General features: G+C 44.2%; 1 protein-coding gene across 8 annotated transcripts in view; it reads right to left on the bottom strand.

The window, feature by feature from the left end:
* PLEKHH1 (pleckstrin homology, MyTH4 and FERM domain containing H1) overlaps positions 1-24,367 on the bottom strand; it is a 101,004-nt gene that overhangs the window by 72,384 nt on the left and 4,253 nt on the right. For 7 of the 8 annotated variants that reach the window (XM_075927390.1, XM_075927391.1, XM_075927388.1 and 4 more), the window contains exons 2-5: positions 22,157-22,333; positions 7,151-7,213; positions 3,929-4,078; positions 15-98 (exon numbers count right to left, since the gene is read on the bottom strand). In XM_075927390.1, the coding sequence (XP_075783505.1) occupies positions 15-98; positions 3,929-4,078; positions 7,151-7,213; positions 22,157-22,282 (423 nt within the window). In that variant the 5' untranslated portion in view covers positions 22,283-22,333. Of the gene's footprint in view, positions 1-14; positions 99-3,928; positions 4,079-7,150; positions 7,214-22,156; positions 22,334-23,658; positions 23,764-24,367 lie in introns of those variants that run through there. The other variant, XM_075927386.1, reaches the window with a different exon arrangement.

Here is a 24,367-nt window from a genome sequence, read left to right as displayed (position 1 = left end):
GGCTGGAGACTCACCTCTCTTAGTTTAAAAGTTACCCACTCCTTGATCTTGGCAGCTTTGTCTTGAATAATTTTAGCTTCCTCAGCCCTCAACTGCTTCTGTGGCAAAGAAAGGATTAAATGCAGTAGGAGAAGGCAGTCATGATTTTCTTAGTGGATCACTTTAGCAGGAGTGACTTGTATCCTGCAGCTTCCATTCAGTCAAGTGGTCCCAGGAATGAAGCTTATTTAGATATTACTGCTCACCTGGCCTTTGACTATCAGGCCCCTTTAAGGTGTCTGGTAATTTTGTTAGTCATTTTTAGAATGTAGGGTAATGATCTCAGGGTATCTTTTTTGGGGCCTGTTGTATCTTGGTCTAATTCCATCTTATGCTATTACATTCTGCCTCCCAGAATTTCATTGGTACATAGTCTTTTACTCCTCTTATCCCACATTATTATGTAATGTTGCTATGCAGTGTTAAGTAGCTGTAGTTTTCCACTGAACTAGTGGCTACATTAAATGGAGAATTAAACAACTCCTGTGGGTACCCTGTAAAATGTTTTGCACTCCTTCAGAATGAAGAGAACTCTCTAAAACATCAAAAGCACTATCTGGAGCTTAAAGGACAGGTGTTACAGTTGGCAATGTGGGGAGTATAGTTACTCTAAAACCCTATGACACACAGCTGTTGCACTCATTAAGAAACCAAAGTCAAGTAATATAATCAGGGACAATAGGCGCAAAACCTGAGCCTAGCCACCACAGGGATCACTGGCCTGTCTATAAGTGGAATATTGTCAAAGTGACTGAGTCTGTTTAAGGGAGAAGGTATTGTACCTCCTGTGACTGTAAAGGTACATTCTAGTTACTCCAATTAGGGGATGAGGCAGCTGGCATCTAGGGTCAAGTAGAAGGAGGCCTTAGAGACAGGAAGGAAGAGATATAGGCAGAAAGCAGGCAGGTAGAGTCTGGAGCCAGTGGAAGGCCAAGGAAGCACTCTGGGGCCACTGCCCTGTATAAAGGCAAGGAAATAGGGTGAGAACTGATGCTGAAGGAAGATACAGGGCTGCAGAGTAATAGAGGGGATGTTTCATGCCCATCTCTGTGAATGCTGGCTGGAGGGAAAGCCCTAGGGACTGATCCTGTGGCCATTGTCCAGAACTAGGAAAGAACCCAAGAAGGATTGGGATTGGTCCTGCCTTGGGCAGGGGGCTGGACATGATGGCCTTCTAAGGTCTCTTCTAGCTCTATGAAGGATGCCAGACTTCTGTTAAACCCAGGGTAGGTAGGGTTGTTATTTGTGTTCTTGCTCTGGCTGAATCTCTGAACTTTATCAGAAGATGATGGGGATATGCTCAGCAACCTTCTATTTGAAGGAAGACTGACAAACAGCAGCTGAGCCAGAGACTCCAGTTTATACCTTTGAGATGTGTGTCATCACAAACTGTCCTGTGGCACAAGTGTTCTTAGCCCAAGCCCTGGAGTGTTTGGAGGGGACCCTAGGAGGGAAGGAGGAAATGAGGCTGGGTGCCCGCAGGGCACCTTCCTGCCAGGAGGAGAAACTCAAGGAGGATTTTGCAGGAATAGGTTGTGTGGATAGGCAGTGACTGCACAGGTATGTTGGAGCTGAAGCAGCTGGGAAAGGGTAGGTCAGTGGAGTTACTGAGGCACCCATCAGCACCAAGCTCCTCTCCTTGCCCATCTTCCCCCTGTGCTTCTTGTGCTCTGACAGGCCCGCTGACCTACTGTCCCCCAGCCCACCACACTGTGAACAGCTGATTCACACCATTCAGGAAGCTTTGGGAGATGGGGGAGAGGCGCGGATGTAATTGCCACTGTACAGATTTGAACCTGGGATCTCTGGAACTTAGTGTAGGAGCTCGAGCTATAAAGCCAGCTGGCTGTCAGCTTAGGCTGTAGAGCTCCCTTATTCTTATCTCTTGCTGTAAGTGGTCTAAGTGCCACTACATGTGATAGTGAACCACACCCACTAGGTGCGTGGGTTACACAGAGACAAGGTTTGCACAGAGCGGGGTGGAGCTAGACGTTTGGGAGAAGGGACAGAGGGAGGTATCAAGCACCCCACAAGTGGAGGGTAAGTTGGTACTATGGCTGTGCACGTACAGCCGGTCTCCTAAGCCTAGCTGGTCTCCTAAGAGTAATATTTGAGGTATCAAATAGGGATAGTTCCCAAGTAACTGCCAGGGTAATGATAGCACAGCATCAGCTTTGCAGCCACATCATTTTCTCTTTCTTCCTTCTTAAGGAAACATGCTGCTGCAAGATACTGGAGAGTGAAGGCCTCTGTTTATTTTTAGAGAGAGGCTATGTCTACACTGCAGGCTTCTTTTGGACGAATCTTTTTTTGGAAGAAATCTTTCAAAAGAAAGCGTTCACACTGCAAAAGCACATCAAAAAAGCGATCTGCTTTTTCAAAAGATAGTGACCACACTGAATGGACACTTATCTCGTATTTAAGCTGTGATTACTATGGATGGAGTGGCCACCAGGGCACCTGTGCTTTTTCCTCCTTCCTCTTCTTTCGAAAGAATTCCCTCTTCCCTGTCCACACACGCCTTTTCCCGAAAGAGCTCTTTCGGAAAAAGGCTTCTTCCTCATAGAAAGAGGATTACCAACACCGGAAAACCCCCTCTGTTCTTTCAATTTACTCTCAGAAGAACGCGATTGCAGTGTGGACGTAACTCAGGTTTTGTCAGAAAAATGGCTGTTTTTCCAACAAAACTCTATAGTGTAGACATACCCTGAGTACAGCAAGGGTGAGGGGCAGTCCAAGCTTACCCACTCCAAAAATAGCTTAGATAGCTTACAAGGAGAAACTAAGTCTAGGAGCAAGAGGGAAAAGTTCATTCAGCCATTGGGCTCTCTACTAAGGCTGACAAAGGTGATAATTGTGTGTTTTGTGCCATATTTGCTAGTAGCTTTTGTAATGTGGAGTCTAGTTCATTATGAATTAGGTATAGTAAAAATAACCACTTGCCTCCTTTTTGCACTCTCAAAAATTAAGAAAATAAAGGGTTCACTCAACCACTGGCACATACAGATACAACAAATAAAGGAAATCTGGTACATCACAGTTTTAATTGGTTTGTGCAATTCAGTACCACAGCAGAACATCTAGTTGCTCTTGCTGGGTTCAAAATAGTCCTGGACAATTCTATGACCAATAATTACATTTATTTTAATATGTTTAACCACAAATATGATCAAATCCCATGCTTTATGTTGGGGAGACAGGATTCCCCCCTACTTCTCCCCAGAATATAGCATTGTAACATTTGCATTGTGCATTACTCTACTCATTTGCTTTCCTCTGAAGCACTAGGCAGCAACCTCTGCTGGAGATGAAATTTCAGACTTGACTGACCAGTGGTTTGATAAAACCTGGCAAATCCTATATAATGCATTTTACATAGGCCACTGAACATCCATCAAACGATAATGACCTAGGTTAGATTCAGGTCACAGACATAATGGTAGGAGACTTGGTATCATATTACTACACCCCTGAACTGCTAATATCTCCACACTTTAGAATTGAATCATATAGGCAACCAAGGCTTCAAAGGCTGTTTTCAATCACAGGTGTCCACTCTTCCAGTCTAGTCTGAATTTAACCAGTGATCCCAATAAAACATTTTAATATCCCACTATCCCATAAGTTTAACCTCAAACTGTGGCAGCTGTGACTTTGGTTTTGTCTATTTGGATTCCTGTATTTCTCCTTGGAAGAAAAGCAATCTTGTTCTGATCAGAGAACCATTGTCCTAAAGCCCACAGGTCACCCCATCAGCCAGAAGGAGACTGCTGACCTGTGAACCACATACACAGATACTGGGGAGATAAGCCAAGCTGTGTACCATGTGTTCCCTCCAGTCCCACAGGCCCATGCATGCTACAGAACTCCCAGTGCAAGGTGGCTTTACCTGTTGCTCCAGCTGCATCTCCAGCCTGCTGATCAGATCGTCCTTTCCTTGCACTGTGCCCAACAGTTCCTGGTATTTTCTGTATAGGGTACTCTCCGATTCACTGGTTTTCATATTGTCCAGTTTCACCTTCTCTTCCATGACTCTGACCTAGAAGACACCCTCACACTTATGACCATGGGTGGTGGTAGTGTTAATGAAAAGTGAATGAGATGGCATGAGTTACACGAGTAACACCCTGAATGGGGGCTCATCTAGTTAAGAGGTGATGAATGAGTGAATAACTGAGGCCAGATCTTTGTCTGCCAGCGTGGGATGGAGTTTCCTAACTAAGCGTAGATGGAAAAATACAGATGCTGCTATGAGACAAATCAGAATATGCCTAGTCTATGGATTGTTCTGGGCACGTGTCTTCAATGACCAGAGACTGCAGCATGACTGCAAGTCCTTGAGAATACTTTCTTGTGCCCACCAGCATCATCTTTACCTTGTTTTGATTTAGCTTTAGCCAACTGTTATACATTCAAAAGCTGATCACTTCCATGCACGGGGCCACCTTAGTGGTAGTGGTGTGGTTGTATGTGGCAAGTGATGGGTAGAACTATGTATCATCTGCAGATTGCTGGCACTTGAGTCTGTCTCATCTGACCAGTTCACCTAGTGGGTGCATACAGATGTGGAAAAAGACCAGAATGTAAATTGATCCCTGTGGAACTCCACCAGTAAGCAGTGCAATTTCCACATCACTGCTTGTTGGGAGTGACATTGCAGGAAGGGCTCAAACTGTTCTAGCACATTACTCTGGATTTTTATAATTAACAATGTCTAATGCTGCAGAAATCCAGCAGGGTGAGAACAGATGTCTGTCATCAACAGTACCAACACTAGTTCATGTGAACGGGGGATGGGGTGGGATTCTTTTATATTACAGGTTGAACCTCTGTGCCAAAAGGACCATGAATGTTGCGGGACTAGAGAACCCCAAAAGCAGCCAACAGGTCAGTGGATCCCACTGGGCACCAGAGCCTGCAGCCAGTGGGGCAGGGAAGCTGGGGGAAGGGGTGGAGCTCCCAGGGCAGCAGAGCCTGCAGCCACTAGGGCCACTGGGAACTATGGTGGGGTGTCAGGGCTGCTGCAAGCTGCAGCAGGGCTGTCGCAGCTCACAGGGTGGGAGGCTGGCACTTCCCTCCCCAGGTCCAACAACCTCTCTTCTCTGGGTCAGGTCCCAAGGGTGCTGGATCAGGGAGTGTCTAATTTCTACTGTTATCATCTAACCCTGTGAAGTGTCTGAGTCTAGTTTGTATGGAAGATTCTATAATTAACTTGTTTTGCTAGATGGTAAAGTGCCTTACCAATGACAAACTGAGCTCTTTCAAACTGAACTCCGCCTGCTAATTTCAGCACTTAATGAGGGACAAATGCCTCGTAGCATTGTTTTGTCAGTAAGACTTGAGCTGCAAATAATTTTCAGACCAGCTCTTCCCAAATGCCACTATGTCTTGGCAAAGGCTTAGGGCCAGCATGGCAACGTGCAGGCAACGGCCAGGCTGTTTCGCAGATTCTGTGAGAGAGAGCAGCTTACATTCCACTGGACAGCCCTCACCTCAGACTTGCAGAAGCTGTTTTATCCTCTTGTCTGTTCTGCATTAGAGAGACGCAAACTGCTTCTCCCTTGCACTGAATCAGAACAGTAGGCACCCACCATTCCAGCCAAAAAGCTAAGCCCATTGAGTTGGATGAGTTTTCATTAGAGGTCGGCGTGATTATAATAAAAAGAGAGCCCCTCCTGCCTGTCTGATGCCCTAGGGCTGACTCCATGCTGGAGGCTCAGAGTGGGGACTGTAGACATGTGATTTCTTTAATTGAGGATGGCAGCTGTGGTAGCCCATTGAATTAGCAATCCAAACAGCCAGTCTCATGGGGTGAAAGAAAACAAAAGACTCTAAACTCCATGTGGAGCCCATTTCATTTGCCAAATGCTGCTTAATCACCCTGAATATACCTGTTTGTGAGAAGGGCAGCTCTACTTCCTAAAGCTGTCGGGTGTAATTAAAGCATTTCTACTGAAAAGACACTTCTCATTGTATACTGATGTGGGTGGTGCTATTGAAATGGCAGCAAGCTTAGGGGCCTGCGTCATTCCCCTGGGTTCTGCCTGTGCCCGGCAATATAGCCTGGGCAGCAGGCCACTCTCACAGGTGGAACATGTGCTGTGGCTCACATCACCAACAACTTCCACGCTACCAGAAGCGCAGAACTGGCTGGTTTTTCCTAGAAAGTGGGAAGAGTCAGCTAGAGGGGTCAACCTCTATTTGTTGGTTTCCTACAGAGAGTTGGCTGGAAAGTAACCGTGACAATCTCTCTGCCTGTTTCACTCATTTGCTCCATTAGTGTCCAATGAGCTGTTCGCAGGGAGCAGTGGGGAGGAAAGGAATCTCTGGCAGCCTGGTGCCAGCAACCTAGCCAGTCTGCATGGGGACTAGATAGTTATTAACCTCACACTCCATAAAATGTTACAGTGCAGGGGTTGGGATGCTTCTAGCTGACACTGATTATACCTCATAGTGCACTGGGTATCACATTGGGTTGGAACTAATGGGCCTGGAATTCAAACTATTTTGTTACTATTCAGGCATGAATCTGGGGCTTCTGGCAGAGAGAGGATGGTGCTCCTGGTGCAATGCAGGCTTCCCTCTTATATCTGTGCCAATTCACTCCTGGCCTGCAGCTGCATCTGTTATTCCCTGAAGAGTGTCATGACCGGGGCCAGGAAATAAGTCAATCTCTTTACAGCATACCTGGACATTGCCCTGTTCGATAGCCCCTATGGTGCTCCAACATTGCACTTCAATCCTGATCTGCAATAGCTCCTTGCTATTTTGCAGTTCAGTGCAGCATACTGCATCACAGTCACTCCATCATCTTATTTGCATCCATGTCACAGGTTTGTAAGTAAAGGTGCAGCTTCTCTACAGGCTCTTCAAATGTTTTGGCTGCAGAACTGAAATGTAGGTGTCATGTGATGGGCTTAACTCCTTTATGGCCACTGTAGAAACTCAGGCAGGAATGTGGTAGGGTAGGACCAAAAATATTAATTCATTGCTCCATATGAAGTGTATCCTTGGGGAAGCTCCACAAAGCTGGGTGCTTTCTGTACAGTGGTCTGGAAACTGTTAAGAGTGCAGGCTTGCTGAGGTTCATAACAGGGTCAGTGTTTCTTACCTGTTTTTCTGCATTCTCAGCCCTCTGCTCTGCCTCGATTACTCTCTGCTCCAGCTCCTGCATCTTCACAGCCAGAGAAAAGATTCAACAATAAGCAGAATCATTACTTTTTTTACTCAGAAGCTGCTGGTTTCTTTAACATCGGGATCTGCAACCTATGGCTCTTGAGCCAAATATGGCTCAGTATGGAACCAAATATGGCTCTTTTGTCACTCCCAAAATACATGCAACTTTTTACATTAAAATGAAAAATTAATTTAAAATTTTAAACACACATAATTACTCATGTAGCTCGAATGTGTGTATGAACCTGAATTTGACCAGTGATTACGTAAACTTCGAAGAAATGTGTGAAAAGATGCAGCAGCAGAAGTCCCATTAAATACAGTCTGTGAGTACAAGGTTTCATTTATGCTATTATTAATCATCATGTCAATTAATAATAGTATGTTGTATATTTTCAGTCATGCAAATGGGCATTCTTATATGGCTCTTTGTTGACCACTTGTTCTGAATTTTGATGTAGTTTAGCTCTTCGCTTTGAAAAGGTTGCCGACCCCTGCTTTAACAGAAACTCTGTTTTTTGGCATTTATAGGGTTAACTAGACAGCTCTGACCAGGAAACAAAGACCTTTGCTCTGGTGGACTGACCCACCTCTGCAATTTCTGGTTGATGGGCTCGCCTTGCAAGTAGCCTGTCATTTTTTCCTCTCCTTTCTCCAATTAACGGACACAAATCAGATATTTGAAATGGTAATACACAGAAACCTCTTGGGGAATACTTCAACTTGTCCAGGCACTCACTAATGGGATCTAAAAGTGACACTATTTCAAAGCAATTTCAAAAGTCTTCTGGAGACAAGCTGCTGAATTTGGTTTCATTTAAAAGTTTGACACCTTGAATAGAGGTTTAAACAAAGTCTTTAACTAGATGCTTCGGGGGTAGCCAAGTTTGTTGTTTAAGTTTATCCTGTACAGACTAATAGGCTGGTAGCACTTTATAGATTAACAAAACACTTAGATGGTATCACAAGCTTTTGTGGACACACCCCACTTCTTCAGATGACTGGAGTTCCAAAAAATGAGGTGTACAGGATCTTGCGCAAAAGGGTTGTTTTGCGCAAAATGGCCCTGTCTACACTGCTTTTTTTTTTGCGCAAAAACCTCTTCTGCAAAAAGGATCAGAAGAGACTAGCATTTCTCTCACTGTCATTTGCATAATGAGTGCTTCATTTGCATTGCCTCTAGTGACAAATTCCTGCAGTCTAGACATAACCTAAGATGCTACAGGACCATTTACTGGTATTTTTAAAAAGTCCCCCCCCCCCCACTTACAGTTATAAACTTTCTCCAAATAGTGACTCATCAATGGGATGGGGGGGGGGGGGGATAAAAATGAATGCAGCTGAGAATGGCTTCCAGTAAGTGATCTACACTATATAGATCTATACAGAATAGTGATAGAGATGCAGCCGTGTTAGTCTCCTTTAGCTGAAACAAAAGACAGGACTATGCAGCACTTTAAAGACTAACAAGGTAGTTTATTAGGTGATGAGCTTTCGTGGGCCAGACCCACTTATCACTTTGGTATATATGGTCATGCCAATTTTCTTCCACATATTGATCTGAGGAAGTGGGTCTGGCCCACAAAAGCTCATCACCTAATAAACCATCTTGTTAGTCTTTAAAGTGCTGCATAGTCCTGTCTTTTGTTTCAGCTAGATCTATACAGATACTGAGGTCCTGCTACAGAACAGCCCCTAATGTCACCAAAGGTAGAAGTTAGTGATGATCAAACATTCCTAATATAGCTTCCACCTCAAAGAATTTAACTGACTGATGTGTAATTGAAGCAGTCTCTGGCTTGACTAAAGAGTAAGGAATTTAATCTTAAGCTTACAGGGATCCCTTCACCTTCAGTGAACAGCAGCTGTATCTGGAGTGAAACACGGCAACTAAACACACTACATATCGGCGTAAGGATAAACTGTGAAGTCAAGTGCATCTAATTTAAACTGCAGAGAACATTTGGGCACATTTTTGCCAAAAATATTATGAATTTTGTAAGTGGTTAGAACCTCTTTTGGACAATTCAACTAAGTGGCACCCCAGCAACAAACACACATTTGTTCTTACAGATTTGTATCACAAAACATTGGTTTTTTCACTATTATTTCAAACCATTCTAGAACCCCTATAGATTTAATAGAAAACTATAAGCTTTCTGTAGACTTTGATAGTGAATTATATCCCTGCTATTGATTTTACAGGCGAGTTAAAAAAAAAAAACAAAACCTCACTCTCCATTAAATTCTGTAACTTTTAAATTTTTTTTTCAGATCCATAACTAAAGGTCTGTAAAAGGTTCTGTTGATTTAATCTCTTCTAAATTCTACAAGATTCTTCCATAATTTCAGTGGCATTTCAAAGAATGTCCTTATTTTTCCTCTTCCTGTGTCCTTATCTATAGCTCTCAAATGTTAGCAGATAAAGAGCACAACCGTCCCAAAAGTATCCCAAAAGCATGCCCTAGCAGCAGGGGTCAGCACTGGCTAATTTATTTTTCACTACTGATGATACATTTTCTCCATTTTGCTTTTCAGTCAGCTGGATAGTGAAACAGGTGGTCAGATTCATGTAATTATTACCAGAGGGCTCCGTTTATCATTTCCCTTGTGATAGAGCAGCAGTAAGATCTACTAGAGCACACACCAACAGTAGATAGGACCCCGTCCCAGGAACAAATCAGAGCTGGGAAATGTACTCAGGAGGCTCCCAAACAATTTCATGAGTACAAAGGTGCTGGGCTTAGCTTTTCAGAGAGAATAGTTTCGATCTAGTCTCTCCTAAAAAAGTGGATTTTTTATTTCCAAGGATGTATTTATTTATTTACATTCAGGTCTGTAATTCCCATCACTTCTTGAATCAAGCTTGTCAGATAAAAGTTCAGCTCATTTCCATTCCTCAACATTCTCTCATCAGGGCGTTACTATCTTCTATGGCAACATTCAACACTGTCAATGATTCCTTCCATCAGAGCCTGTCTGGCTTTAATCCCTCTCAAGCTTTAACTAGTCCTTGCCAGCTCCTCCCCATTTCTCTCTTGTGACAAAGTAGTGGGGTAGCTGAGTTAGTCTGTAACAGGAAAAACTTAAAAAACAAATAGTCTAGTAGCATCTTAAAGACTAACAAAACATATAGATGGTATCTATCAACTACAGTATTTGAACCATCTACTCACCGTTTCTCTGTTTTTTCCTCCCCTTTCCCCCCTCCCGTCCCCTCCCCTTCCCTTATTTATTCTTAGATCTGGACTTCTAAGACTCCGCTCATCTGAAGAAGTGGGTTGTGCCCACAAAAAGCTCATGATACCATCTACATGTTTTGTTAGTCTTTAAGGTGCTACTAGTCTATTTGTTGTTTAAGTTTTGACAAAGTGGTGTTTGCCCACCTCCTGATCCTCCTATTAGAGAAGAGCCCAGAGCTGTAGGATAGGATCCCGGAGAGTCTGTGTTCATGGAGCTGTGTTTGAGAGCTTGCTCCATTCCCATAACCTTTCCCTAGAGAGTTGACACCATGTCAGCAAAACCTGGAGGCCAGAGAGACAGCACCTAGGAAACACATGGACCTTTCCTTTCGCCTTGCTATAACAATGGCAGTGATGGATGCTTTTACAATACGTCTCTACTACTTGACAGACATGTTCCCTGTCCCCATTTCCAAATATATTTTATGTAAGAGGGGTGAACTATAAAACATTCAGTTTATCTAAACTCCCCAAAGCTTGGATGCGCTCCCCAAACTCTTGGGTCTGCATGGAATGAGATTAAAGCCAGACCCTTGGAATCCAGGGTCCAATATTACAGGGAGCTTTGACAAAACAATGAGTATGAAGCAGTAGATGATAATACTTGCACAGCTATTTGCTCCTGGTCAGCTGTCTCCCTTGAGAAAGGCCAATAATTCAGGAGTAGAAAACAAAAATCCCTCTAGGGCAGGGGTGGGCAAATGCCAGCCCACAGGCTGGATCCAGTTCCCCGGGGTTAGCCCTTGACAGCCTGTTGCCGCTATGTTTACCTGCGCCTCTGCAGGTATGGCCAATTGCAGCTCCCGTTGCCTGCAAATCGCCATTCCCAGTCAATGGGAGCTGTGGGAAACGGCGTGGACCAGGACACCACTTCCCACAGCTCCCATTTGCTATGAATAGCAATCCACAGCCAATGGGAGCTGCAATTGCCTGTACCTGTGGAGGCACAGGTAAATATAAAAGCAAAGGCCCACCAGGTCTAACCCTGGTGAATCACTGCCATTTTATTATCCTTCCCTGCTCTAGGAAAGGAGAGATTGTTCTGAGGCGGTCCCAGTGTTTGAGAGTAGCCTTGTGATAGTTCTGGGTACTACAATTTAGTCTTAATCCACCCTAGGTCGTAATCCACCCATGTTGCAATCCTGACTAGAACACAGTCTCATAGGAAGCTTCCAGTATTTCCTAATGTCCTTACTGATGGAGGCATAAGGTAGAGATAGACACTTGGCCCTGGTCTACGCTAGGGAATTATTTCAAAATAACCACCCTTAGGTTGAAAGAAGCAGCAGAGCCTCCACATTACCAAGACTGTTATGTCAAAACAGCAGGCAGGTTATTCTGAAATCTGTATTCCTGCTTTTCTCAGGGAATAACACTACTTTTAAAATAGCATTAGTGTGGATATTCCACTGCTACTAATTTGAAATAATTGGCTTTCAGAGACCTCTCACAGCTGCAGCTCTGACTGCTCAGGCCACACCTGGCATCTCTACTGCTCCTCTTCTCCTATAGAGGTTAAAACTACAGGCAGCAGGAGAAGGGCTTTTTGTACCTCACCACCTTTGCAAGCCCCAGGTGAGATAGCAGCTAGCAAGGGAGCCATGACAGACCCCAATTCTCCTTCAGAGCCTCCCATGGCTGCCAGAACTCCTGCAGCACCCTTAGCTTCCACTGGCCAGGGATGCAGGAGAGCTCTAGCCTGGACTTGTGCAGATATCCTGGACCTCATCGAGGTCTGGGAGGAAGGAGACTAACGTTCAGGATCTCAGCACCAGCAAGAGAAACATGGACATCTACACTTGGATCACTGCTAAACTGGCCGATAAAGGCCATGTCTGGACCCTAGACCAGGTCCGCATGAAGATCAAAGAGCTCTGGCAGGCCTGCCACAAGTCCATGAAGCAGAACAGATGCTCCAGGGCGGCACTGCGCAGCTGCTACTACTTTGACCAGCTGGATGTCATTCTGGGGCATGAAGGGGGCATCACCTCTCCCCACCCCATCTCCGTGGAGTCTTGTCAGGACACATCCAGTGTCAGCCTCCAGGAAGGCAGGGTGGCGAAGCACAAGGAAGAGAAGGAGGAGGATTCCAGCCAGGCAAGCAGGCTCGCCAGCCAGGACCATCTCCTGACACCCTGGAATTGGTCCTCCCTTTTCAGGCTGTCGCCCAGGCTTCAGATGAACCCGGGGAAGGCACTTCAGGTAACTTCTTTCTCACACACACACACACACACGTACGTGCAGGGGCAGGTAGTGACGGGTTGCACTTGCCTCTCTTGGCCTGAGGCCACACACCAGCTGGTGCACATAGAATGTCAGGCCAGATCATTTAGCCCATGAGGCTGTCACGCAAGAACCCCTCAGTCCTTCTCCCAAGGTTCCTGGAGAGGCCTGCCTTACTCTGATCTCCATGGTGGGACACCTTCCCACGACAAGCCACCACTAAGGAGACTGGGGTCATGGAATCACACAGCAGTGCTGCACAGGGTCATGCCTGCACTCAGGCAGCATCTGCTCATGGTCAAGCGTGGCAATGTGGAGACTGATCCCCTGCATGGGAACATGCCAGGAGAGGAAAAGGAGGGGAACCCAGTAGCACTTTCTCTGGCAAGTGGTGTCTGCCACTCATACACACACCCCCCAACGCCATCCTCCAACAGGCAGGGATAGAAATTCTCTCTCTGCAGTATGCTGCTAATGCAGGACCGGACCTGTGTGGGGCAGAGAAGGAAGCCAACCGGCCCCGGCCCTCCTTCCCGCCCGCAGGCTCCTGGCCTGGCCTGGCATCTTCCCATGCCAGTTTGTCCCTGGGCCATGGGTGTAGCGATGCCCCATTGGGACATTTGTGCCCCTGCTGAAAAGCACCTGCTATCTAGGCAACAGATGGCCTTGCTCAAAACCCATGGTTCAGATAGTGGCAAAGACCTTCAGTGTCAACTCAGATTAGGGTTAAGCTTCCTGCAGTGTCTGCTGGGATGACTGACCATGTGACTTTTTCATCACAGCTAGGCCAGCTGTGAGCTTGGCATGTCCCCCATTACCAACACCATCTTCCCAACTCTGCAGGAGGAAAAGAACCCGCGAGGACCTGATGGAGGAGCAGATGGCCTGCCTGCAGTTCCTCATTTGGAGGCTTGCAGACACTGACTGGGAGAAGCACCGGGCCACCAGAGAACAGAATGCTGCCTAGTACCAGCTGGTGAGCAAGCACAATGCCATGTATTTCCCCCTTCATTTTGGTGATAGAGCACATGGAATGCTGTATGGAGTGGGCCACTATCCACCTCCCCTTTAAAAACCACGTGATGAGGCTTTTTGGTCCTAACAGGCTACCAGCAACCACCCACCATCTTGTCTCCCTGCACCAGGCCGGACAGCTCCCCACTAAGCACTAGAGTTGCCAGGCTGCCTCCACATTGAGCCAAATAGCCTGGGATTTTCACCTCCTGGCCTTGGGGGAGGGGCGGGGGGGGGGGGGGGCGCGAAGAAAATCAGAAAGTACCAAACATTTTAGGACTGTGTGAAGGGCAACTAAAATCAGTGGGCAGGGGTATGCACATACAAATGTTTCAATGATCAAACAAAATTATATATGCTAAACTTAATGTTTGCTAGGACTAATATAAATATATCACAATGAGCACTAAATTCATCTTGTTTTCACTGTTCTCAGAAAAGAGGACAAGGCTTGAATGGGCCAAGGAGCCTAACTCCTTTCCAGCTTGTCAAGGCAGCGCCTGTTGGTGAGGATGGAATAGTTCAGCAGGGAAACATTATGGAAGCTTGCCTGGCCACTGCCTATGCTACACCTGCTTCAATTCCATGGCCCATCAGTTCTTGGTAATCATGGCAGATAAGTCAACATGGAGGCCATGTAGTAGCCATAGTATTGGTGGGTCTTGTGACGTGAACATAAATGCTGCTAAGATTGATTAATATATCTGTCACACAATAGGCCACTGGATAGCCCCCACTAAGTAGTAATAGTGTTTGACAGCTATCACTATAGGCTTCATGCAAAGTGGGGGCACTTTAAAATATGGAACAATAAGTGCTGGATGGCTTTGCATTGGAAACTGCTTTATGCCCTCCCAGTTACTCACAAGATGGGCATTTCTGTGATTTTTCTCCCCTTTCCTGTATTAAATTGTTTGGAAACATCCCCTATCTCACAAGTCAATTGAGCATGGAATTGAGAGCTCAAAATGCACACGTTGTCTTTCTAGGTGCATCTTTGGGAATCTCATCCTAGATCTGGGTCTTTACTAGTGCTGCTGAATATCCTAGGTATGTAACTATTGATTAATTCCTGGCAGCCTTAATACTTCCTGTTGCGATACCAATAATTCCCACAAGCAGGGCTGATGCCCAGGTCAATACTTGGTTGAAAGACTTCCAAGAAAACCTATGAGTTTTCAGAAAGTATGGGCTTCTCTTCCCTCTGAGGTGGTATTGAGCCAATAGCCAGCTAGCATTTTGCCAGGGTAAGTTCTGCTCCAACAGGTGACTTTTGAAAGATATAAAATAGAGGTCAGGAACACAAGTGGTCATGATAGATTTCACAGCACTCTGGAAGAATGAGGTAAGCAGGCTAAATTTCAGAGAAGTTAAATTCCGACACCCTAATGCCCCAGGAAGCTTAAAATGAACTGTGTTTATAGGAAGCAAAGACTAATCTGTTGTGTAGCTTTGCTATGTGTTGTAGAACTGCTGCCATGTTTAACCTTTAAGAATCACTTTGACTATCTCTGGTCTCACATAGTATACACCTGACATTCCATGGGGGAATTAATACTCAGTGTTTATACAGCTCCTTCCATTTCAAGACCTGGAAATACTTTATAATTATACAGATAGGGAAACTGAGTCGCATTGATTAAGGGTATGTCTATACTGCATCCCTAGTTCAAACTAGGGATGCAAATAGAGATGACCGAAGTAGCTAATGAAGCGGGGATTTAAATATCCCATGCTTCATTAACATGATCTCGCCGGCGTGCTAGTTTGAATCACAGCTGATTCGAACCAGGAAGCGCGCGCCGGGACGCGTTAGTTCGGACTAAGGGCTTTAGTCCGAACTAACGTTAGTCCTCATTTTTTGAGATTAGTCTTTACTTCCTGTAAACACAGTTCATTTTAAGCTTCCTGGGGCATTAGGGTGTCGGAATTTAACTCCTCTGAAATTTAGCCTGCTTTTACCTCATTCTTCCAATTTCAGAGGAGTTAAATTCTGACACCCTAATGCCCCAAGAAGCTTAAAATGAACTGTGTTTACAGGAAGCAAAAACTAATCTCAAAAAATGAGGACTAACGTTAGTTCAGACTAAGGGCTTTAGTCCGAACTAACACGTCCCGGCGTGCACTTCCTGGTTCGAATCAGCTGTGATTCAAACTAGCACGCCGGCGAGATCATGTTAATGAAGCATGGGATATTTAAATCCCCGCTTCATTAACTATTTCAGTCATCTCTATTTGCATCCCTAGTTTGAACTAGGGATGCAGTGTAGACGTATCCTCAGTGACTGGTCTTAATCCCACAGCAAATCAGTGGGAGAACCAGGATTAAGAGGCCTCTCTCGCAACTACATTCCTATACTTTCACCTGCATCTCTTGCTATGAAAAAGCAAATACTACTCATTTAAATATCTCAAAATGGAGTCTAAACCTCATGGCCATATTAAAACATAACAGTATAAGAAGCTTTATCCAAGGATTGCTACAAGAGACATCTCTCTTCCATACAAAGAAATAAGCCATCCAGCTGATCCCTCTAAAAGCTACATAGGAACCTGCCTGCCAGGAATATGAACATATGAGCAGAGGTCTGTTCAGTCAGGTGTTCAAAATAAAAACCAAGGGTTAAAGTTAATTTGTTGTTCAGCTTTGTGTGCTTTTTTCTGAGGGGCCCACAGCTCACTTGTAACCAGGTCATCATGCTGCCATGGCAACAGTCTGACATGTCACTCACCAGTAGATGATTATCCCCCTCTGTGTCTGAGGAAACCCAGAGTGGAAAAAGTACGGTTACCAATACCACACAATCCCTGTTGATGTGCACATGTTCCTAGAACCCAGCAGTCTCTGGCACCTATGGTGGGCTTAAAGGAATGCAGAACTTTCTCAAAGACATGGTATTTTGGTATCTTTGACATAGTTACAAAGGAACTTATTCTGCAAACACCTGAACCTTAGAAACTTGAGTAAAGTGTCTGCAGGATCAGGCAGTCTACACGTAACTTCACAAGCACAACTCCACTTCCTCTGTTCAAAAATTCTGGGCTAAATTGTATTAGCTTTATAAACGTTCCTTAAGTTACAAACAACACTATAATTAATCAGTTTGAAAGCTGTTTTAACATCCAACGTATTTGGACAATAAAGTGTAGAGTATTACAAGCACAAAGGTTCAAAAACCACAAGTCAGAAGGAACAGACTTCCCAAATATCTTTAGATTGGCATAAAAACCCAATTTGCATTATTTGCCTTCTGATTTGAGTCTTTTCAGTACACATGGTTTACTTTTTCAACTTTTTATCTGCAGCTAGGAGGGGCAGACATTTTTAGCATCAAGAGAATCTCCGATATAAACAGGCTGGGCTTCATTATTATTTGTATTACTGTAGCACCTGGAAGCACCAGTCATGGACCAGAATCCCACTGTGCTAGGAATTGTACAAAAACGGTCTCTGGCCCAAAGAGTTTACAGTCTAAGAAAGAAATTCAATTTTATTGCACTGTTTTCACTTCAGATCAATTGGACAGTAATGCTCAACTGGTCAGTTTCACACTCATTCACTTACAGATTCTCTGTGCTAGAGTGGTTATGTTGCAAGTGCTATAAAGGGATGGTTCCTTAACTTATTTCCCTTGGAATAAAACACATTGAAATGTTTGTATGGTCTTAAATTATGCAATGCTTTTCTTTTTGGCCATTTTTTTCCCCATTTTAAAAATTTCAGGCAAAGTTCCATAACTGGTGCTAGATTTTTAGAGCTGGATTCTTCACCAATTGGTTATGCTCATCTCCTCAATAAAAGCAAGACTTGTTTTATATAGCTGAACAAATTTACTAGACAATCTATACATTAAAATGTCACTGTTCCGATATGTCTATAACCCCTAAATGGATAGGCCTCAACCACTTGGGAAATATGGGGACTTCCAAGAAGTAGATGAAGTAGGTCTGAGTTGAGTTCCAAGAGACTACCCACTCAGAGTAATAATAGTAATTTTGGTACATGGAGTGGTTGTATTCTGCCTTTAGAAGGGAGAAGAGATTTGAACCAGTGGTCTGTATGGGAGGGAAAGATGTGGGAGCTGAGAAAACACTGTTCTAGTCTCTCATCATGGAGCCCTATCTTAGAGTGTCCTTGTCCTGACAGCACTAAGGATTAGATTACACACAACCCAAATATTTTTTCTCTGTGCATCTATTAAACAGATGAATGGTAATTGCCAAGGGAGTCAACTGGTGTCGGTCTGGGATGAGATGATGTGGACACCTACCTACTGGAGTAAAAGTTTGCCCTCTACATACCCAGCTAACTCGTTTCACATAAGCCAGTGGTTCGCAAATGGAGGTTTGTGGACCACTGGGGATCCATGAGGCACTTCCTGGTGATCTGTGGAATGCTGGTCAATCACATCATGCTGGTCCTCCTTATTTTCAGCTGCTTATGTGTTGTTCAGCCTCTTCCATTGTAAAGTAGAATCTGTAGGACTATAATAGCAGCTGAAGAGGAGGAGGAGGCAGAGCCAGCCACCAGCAAGTGAGGAATGGCCAGGAGAGAAGGGAATAAAGGCAGCCAGGCAGTACATACAGGGAACAATGGGAAGGGGAGACAGGTTTCTATTCCAGGTAGTGTGTGGTAAAAGGAAAAGGAGACAGTCTCAGCAGAATAGAGATTGGGAAGTGGGGTGGGGGGAGGCAGCAGAGCTGAGATAGGGGTTAGGAGAGGAGCCAGGACAGACAGAGAAAATGGGAGGGGGGGGGGAGAGGAGGGAGACCCACACCACTACCACAGCCAGTAGGATTCTCTCTTCCTGTCCCCTCCCCCACAAAAAACCTACAAAAAAAAACCCACACACAGACTCATTACCTTCAGCTAAACAAAACAAATGCTCTCAATATCTTCTTTGCATGTAAGCAATTACCAGAGTTACTACACGGTTTTAAGCAGGGGCAGATGACCATTTTGCGGGGCCTAGGGCAGCACAATTTCACGGGGCCCCCCTTTGCCATGGCGCATGCACAGTGGTGCCACGTGCATGCGCGGGGCTTCTTGAAGCACGGGGTCTGGGGCAGCCGCCCCACTCACCCTGCCCTATATCCGCCCCTGGTTTTAAGAGCCTGTGAAGGAAAGAGGTAGTAAGTCTGCAAGACCATTTTCCAATTCAGAGAGATTGGGAATCCCTGACTCAGGCCACGTAATCACCATATTCACCATCTGAGAATTCAGCAAGGGCACTGTAAAACTTCTTGGGCAAGCAAATTCACTACACCATGAAACCTGACCCTAACTTATCCTCCCCTCCTGCTATACATTAAGTATACCGGGCCTGGCTTTTTGACCTTTCAGCAAACCACTCACAAAGCCATACAGCTCGTTACAGAGTAACTTGATCACTGAACCAAACTGTGGAGATTAGGGAACAAAGGGCCTATTGCTGTGACTGAAGGGCTGGATTAGCCCCAGAGCCCTTCCCTTTCCATAGGGGGTTTCCTGAAGCAGGTGATTCCATCCCACTGCCCCTGGCCAGGATTTTCCTCAAAGAGAGTCTATGGAGGGGAGAATCAAATAGGCTTATGGTGTATTCATGCGCCAAAAGGAAATTTAACAAACGGCTTCATTAGTTTGATATCGATCAAATCTAAGAATTTCCATGGAAAGAAATAAGACTAGGAAATGGCTATATGTAACCCACACACCTGCTGGGTGTAGTGTATGATCCCATCTGTGTAGAGCAGAGCATTGGCCTGTTTTTAAGGCAGTCAGACCAGCTTTTATGACAAAGAAATCTAAGTCTCACTTCTTGTGTATATGAAACACTGACAGGCAGAGCTGAACCTGGGACCTCTGGAGCTTAGTGCATGAGTCTCTTCAGCCTTAGCGGAGAGCCAGCTGGATTTTAGCTCATGCAACAAAAGAGACTCATGCACTAAACTCTAGGAGGTCCCAGGATCGGGTCCGCCTGTCAGTGTTTCATATACACAAGAAGAAAGACTTAGATTTCCTTGATGTCATAAAAGCTGGTGTGGCTGCCTTAAGAACAGGTCTATGCTCTGGCTCTAGATAGTGCTTAAAGTCTGATTAACAGCTCTGTATTTAAAACTGGTTAGTAAGTGTCCCCACTATTGACATGATCTGGAGGAGTTCAGCTCAGCTCCCAAAATGAAGTGAGCTGAGAGTTTCCTCAGACATGCACAAAGGGTTGAATGAATAGGGCTTGCATGCTCTGTCATGTTAGTGCAAATGCAAGGCTGCCAAAGGGGAGAGGGAGGAGGGAAGCAAAAGGGGCAGCTGTCCAGGCAATTTAAAGAGGGCCCAGAACTCCTGGCCCTTTAAAATAAATAAATAAATAAATAAATAAATAAAAATCCACCATTGGAGCCCCATGTGGCACGGTCAAGGCGGTGCTGAGGGCTGGCTGTAGGGTTGCCAGGTGTCCAATATTGACCTGGACAGTCCGGTCTTTTCACCTCTTGTCCAGTAAAAAAAAAAAAATTCAGAAAATACCAGGCACCTAAAAAGTTCAGTATTTTCTGATTTTTTTCCCCAGCCAGGAGGTGAAAATCCTGGGTGCTTACCTGCTTCTGCTGGGGAGCTGTCTGACCCACAGCAGGAAGACAAGATGGCAAACAGCCACCAGCAGCCTGTTAGGGCAAAAAAGCCTAAAAAGCATTTCTTAAAGGGGCCATGCTGTTTTATGTATTTATTTTTTGCTTAACAACTTTGGTCTCCCCCCCCCCCCACACACACCCCGAATTTTTTCCCTTTTTTCCCCCTGGGGGGGGAGGGGGGAAGAGGGAGAGTGTTCAGTATTTTTGGTTAAACCATCTGGCAACCCTAGCTAGCTGTGGGAGACACAGCAGTTTGGGTGGCACTGAGGACTGGTTGCCCTGAGCTCTGCCTGAAACCTTGCCCCTTCTGGAGGAAACCAGAGCCGAGTTCTTCCACCCCCCCCACATGCACATTGCCCAAGGCCCAGCGAAGTCTGTTGCCAGCCCCGTGAAAAGGTAATTACGTTGAAAGGGAGGTTGAAGATCATTACAGAGGCTGAGACAGCTGGGCTTTCTGAAGGAATGTAAAATTGAGCAAAACTGATGTAGGTCACAACTATCACCACAGAGAGATTAAGTGCTAGGATGTCTGCAGCTTGCTATTATTTAACTGTGACTGAAGGAAACTGCTACCCCCATACAAATAACTGATTGGCCAAACGCTCTTAAATTGGATTATTGTAAATCACATGTTGGATCCAGTGAGGGAATCAAAAGGAAACTATAAGCTGTATTAATAGAGGCATGAGACTAAAACAGGGGTCCCAGCAAAATTGCATGTGGCTGAAAGTACCATTCTTAATTTCTAAAGCTTAATCCTGTGCTTTATGGGTCCCTGTAGAAAGGCAGTTAATAAAGCTACATTAGCAGGAAATAATTTCACATAAAGAGTGCAAGGAATGAGCTTTGACTTGCAGCCTTCTGTGAACAAATAAGCCTGCTGTTACCAAAGCATTGCAGTTTCAATTCCCCCCCCTTCAAAACAGTAACACGTTAAAAAAAAAGTTTAAGAAATTCAGGCCAGGAAGGAAGGCGGCACAGAATATCAAATGTAAAAGAGTCTCCCTTATTTTCCAACTTAAGTCATTTAAGACCAAAGCACTATGCAAGCTTCTCCTATGGAACTTTGATAATGCATCTCAGAGTATGTCTAGACTACATGCCTCTGTCGGCAGAGGCATGTAAATAGACTACCCGACATATTTAAATCCCCACTTCATTGACTATGTTGGGTAGTCTATTTACATGCCTCTGCCGACAGAGGCATGTAGTCTAGACCTACCTTCAGTCCTAAGTGGCTGTTCCCCTTGAGAGTTTTGGCCTGGGACCTAACAACTGTCACAATACAGTATTGCTCTGCACACCAAAAGCTTTTCTAATGTCACCCCAATGCTCTTCTAATATCAACTCAATTCTGAGCTGCAGCATCCTCTACTATTGTTGGGTCAAAGTCCAAATCAACTCTGCTGTTGTGTCTGTGCCCTACAGTAGTCAAAAGTTGTTCCCTGGATATAGACTGACAAGTATGCCAGACTGTGTGGTGGTGTGGACAAACAAGAAGCTAGAATGAGCCTGGCAAACTCCTTTCATTTGTGACTTGCAACAAAATCTGAAGAAATTTCTCAACAGGAGAAAAATTAAAATATTGAATTCCAGTGAGCTACCAAGGTGCCTTTGCATCAAATGCAAATCTGATGGTATAGTAAATCAGATGCACAGGACCCAGTTTTCATTTACACTAATGCCACACAGGGAAGCATTTCACCATAAGAATCTTTAACAATATAAAATGACCATAGTATAAATTAAAGTTAGGTTCAAAGTCCATGTAGTACAACTGTTGGACTGTTTACAGCCATTGATTTCATCACATATTAGATACATAGATATATTTTAGTATGTAGCTTTGACCTCACCTTCTCAGCTAGTAATTCTCGGATCTTGCTAGCCTGCAAGCGGAATTTGAAAAGCTGGGTTTCCAATGCGAGGCACCGTTTCTGCCAGTCCATGCAGCTACCATTTTCCATTGCAAGCTCTGCCATGGCTAAGTTCTTTTTCTCCTTAGACAGCTCCTCCAAGATGCTCTAAAAACACTGAGAAAAGAAAAAAAAATACAAATTTAGACTGGCTATTCTGGAACAGATTTTCTTCTTTTAGCTCCTGCCCGAGAGCATGTAGGCAAGATGCCATCTCCCAGAGATTTTGGTTCTAGCCTATGATGTAGGCAACAAAATAGTGTAGGCTACCTAGAGAGACACTCCTTAGGGGATGATTTATTAATGGAGATTCTTTATATTCTAGTAAAAAGAGGCAACGATGAAAAATAATAAAAATACAAGTAAAATCTGATGAGAAACATGGTCATGTGAAAAAGAATCCCAGTCAAATACATCATTTAACGGCAAATTAAAATAGCAAAAAAACTGTCCGGTTTTGTTTTTTTAAGTGTACAAATGCTAGAGTCTATAAACCAAGATGGGTGAAGATACCAAGATGCCTTGTATTTAATGAGGCTATGGATATAAAAGGTATCACAGACACTTGGTGGAATGAAAATAATCAATGGGACACAGTAATACCAGGATACAAAATATATCAGAAGGACAGAATACCTCATGACCTTCTTTACTCAAAACCAGCTAGCCAGTCTAGCTTGGTAGCATCGGGGGCTGAGAAAAATTCAGTGAGAAGGACACGGACAATTTTTCCCTGAATTTAGATGATCTATTGCAGTGTTTCTCAGCCAGTGGTATGAGTACCTTCAGGAGTATTCAAGAGAAGTCTGGGTGGTATGTCAACGCAACTGAAATTTGGAGAAAACTGAATTTGTTTTAAGTTTTACGGCTCTTTATTATTTTTGTACTTTTTACACCCAAAGTTTCATCACCCACCTGGCTACAATTAAGTTGTTTAAACAAAGGTGTTGCAATGGTTTACAAAAAAAAAAAAAAAAAAAAAAAAAGATTGTGAGGCTGAAAACTGTAGGTACTTTTTTTTTTTTTTTTTTTAAGAAAAAGGGGTACTTCGTAAAAAAAACAGGTTGACAAACATTGATCTATTGTGTCCTAATATAGCCTTGTTTTACAGCTGCTGATTTCTTCAAAATGGTAAGTAGCCTGTTTGAGAACAGAGAGGCAGCTTCAGAAGACATATTTAAGAAGTTATTGCACACAAAGGAAATGCAGCTGGATCTAGGCAGTAGTAACAGGGACTTTGGGATTTACTTGCTATTTAGTGTACAGCAGAATGCTACACAGCTAGGACATTTTAAACCAAAAACCTCCACTGCAGTTTTCAGGTGCTACAGAGAAGACAGTCCCATCTCCTCTTTGGGTTGAATGGAGACTATCAAGACACCTAGATACTACTGCCAGCTGTGCTGTTACTCATGATACTAACCTAATTATAGGATACTAACCTAATTACATTATCTCCCTGTGCTTCATTTTCACCCCCATCCTTCCCAACCTGTAAATGAATTTAAAAAAAAAAAAAAGTGTATCCGCCTTTGTTAAAACACAATGAAAACAAGTGAAGTAAAAGAGCTTATTTAAGTTTTAAATATTTGGATAATTTCATGAGCAATATTCATATCAGCAACTATGCAGGCTAAAATGAAGTACTCAAGTTTCATATCTTCAGGCATTAGCTGGTGGTTGCAGTTCAACTTCAGAACCCTGTGGTCAGCCTTCCCTGTACACTACAGACACCATTGTCACTAGATAGTGGTCTTGTGGCCATCTCAGCAGAGGTTAAAATAAATGGGGTCACATACTGAATTTCTTTCACACCCTGCAAGTAGTCTTTTTTCCAGAACTGGAGACAGATATGGTATGCCTTTGCTACTGCTGCCTATGTGGTACCTTTGTTGTTCATTCCATAAATAGAAGACATCAATATCCCAGGCTGTCAATCTGGCACTTTCCAATCCAGGTGAAGTTCTCTCACTCATTCTCCCCTCTGCCCCCCTCCACTCCTTTAAAAAAAAAAGCCACACCAAACCAAAACCCCCACTCCCCCACCAAAATGTTACAGCCAGTGCGTAATTTGTGTCAGGGCAGCCCTGGCACCTCTAAGCTGGTAAGTTCACCATCCCAGCACTTCAGAGCAAGGTGACTGATCAAGAG

Source organism: Pelodiscus sinensis, chromosome 4 (genome assembly GCF_049634645.1).
Source record: "Pelodiscus sinensis isolate JC-2024 chromosome 4, ASM4963464v1, whole genome shotgun sequence".
Taxonomy (NCBI): Eukaryota; Metazoa; Chordata; order Testudines; family Trionychidae; genus Pelodiscus; species Pelodiscus sinensis.
This window is presented reverse-complemented; position numbering and strand designations above follow the sequence as displayed.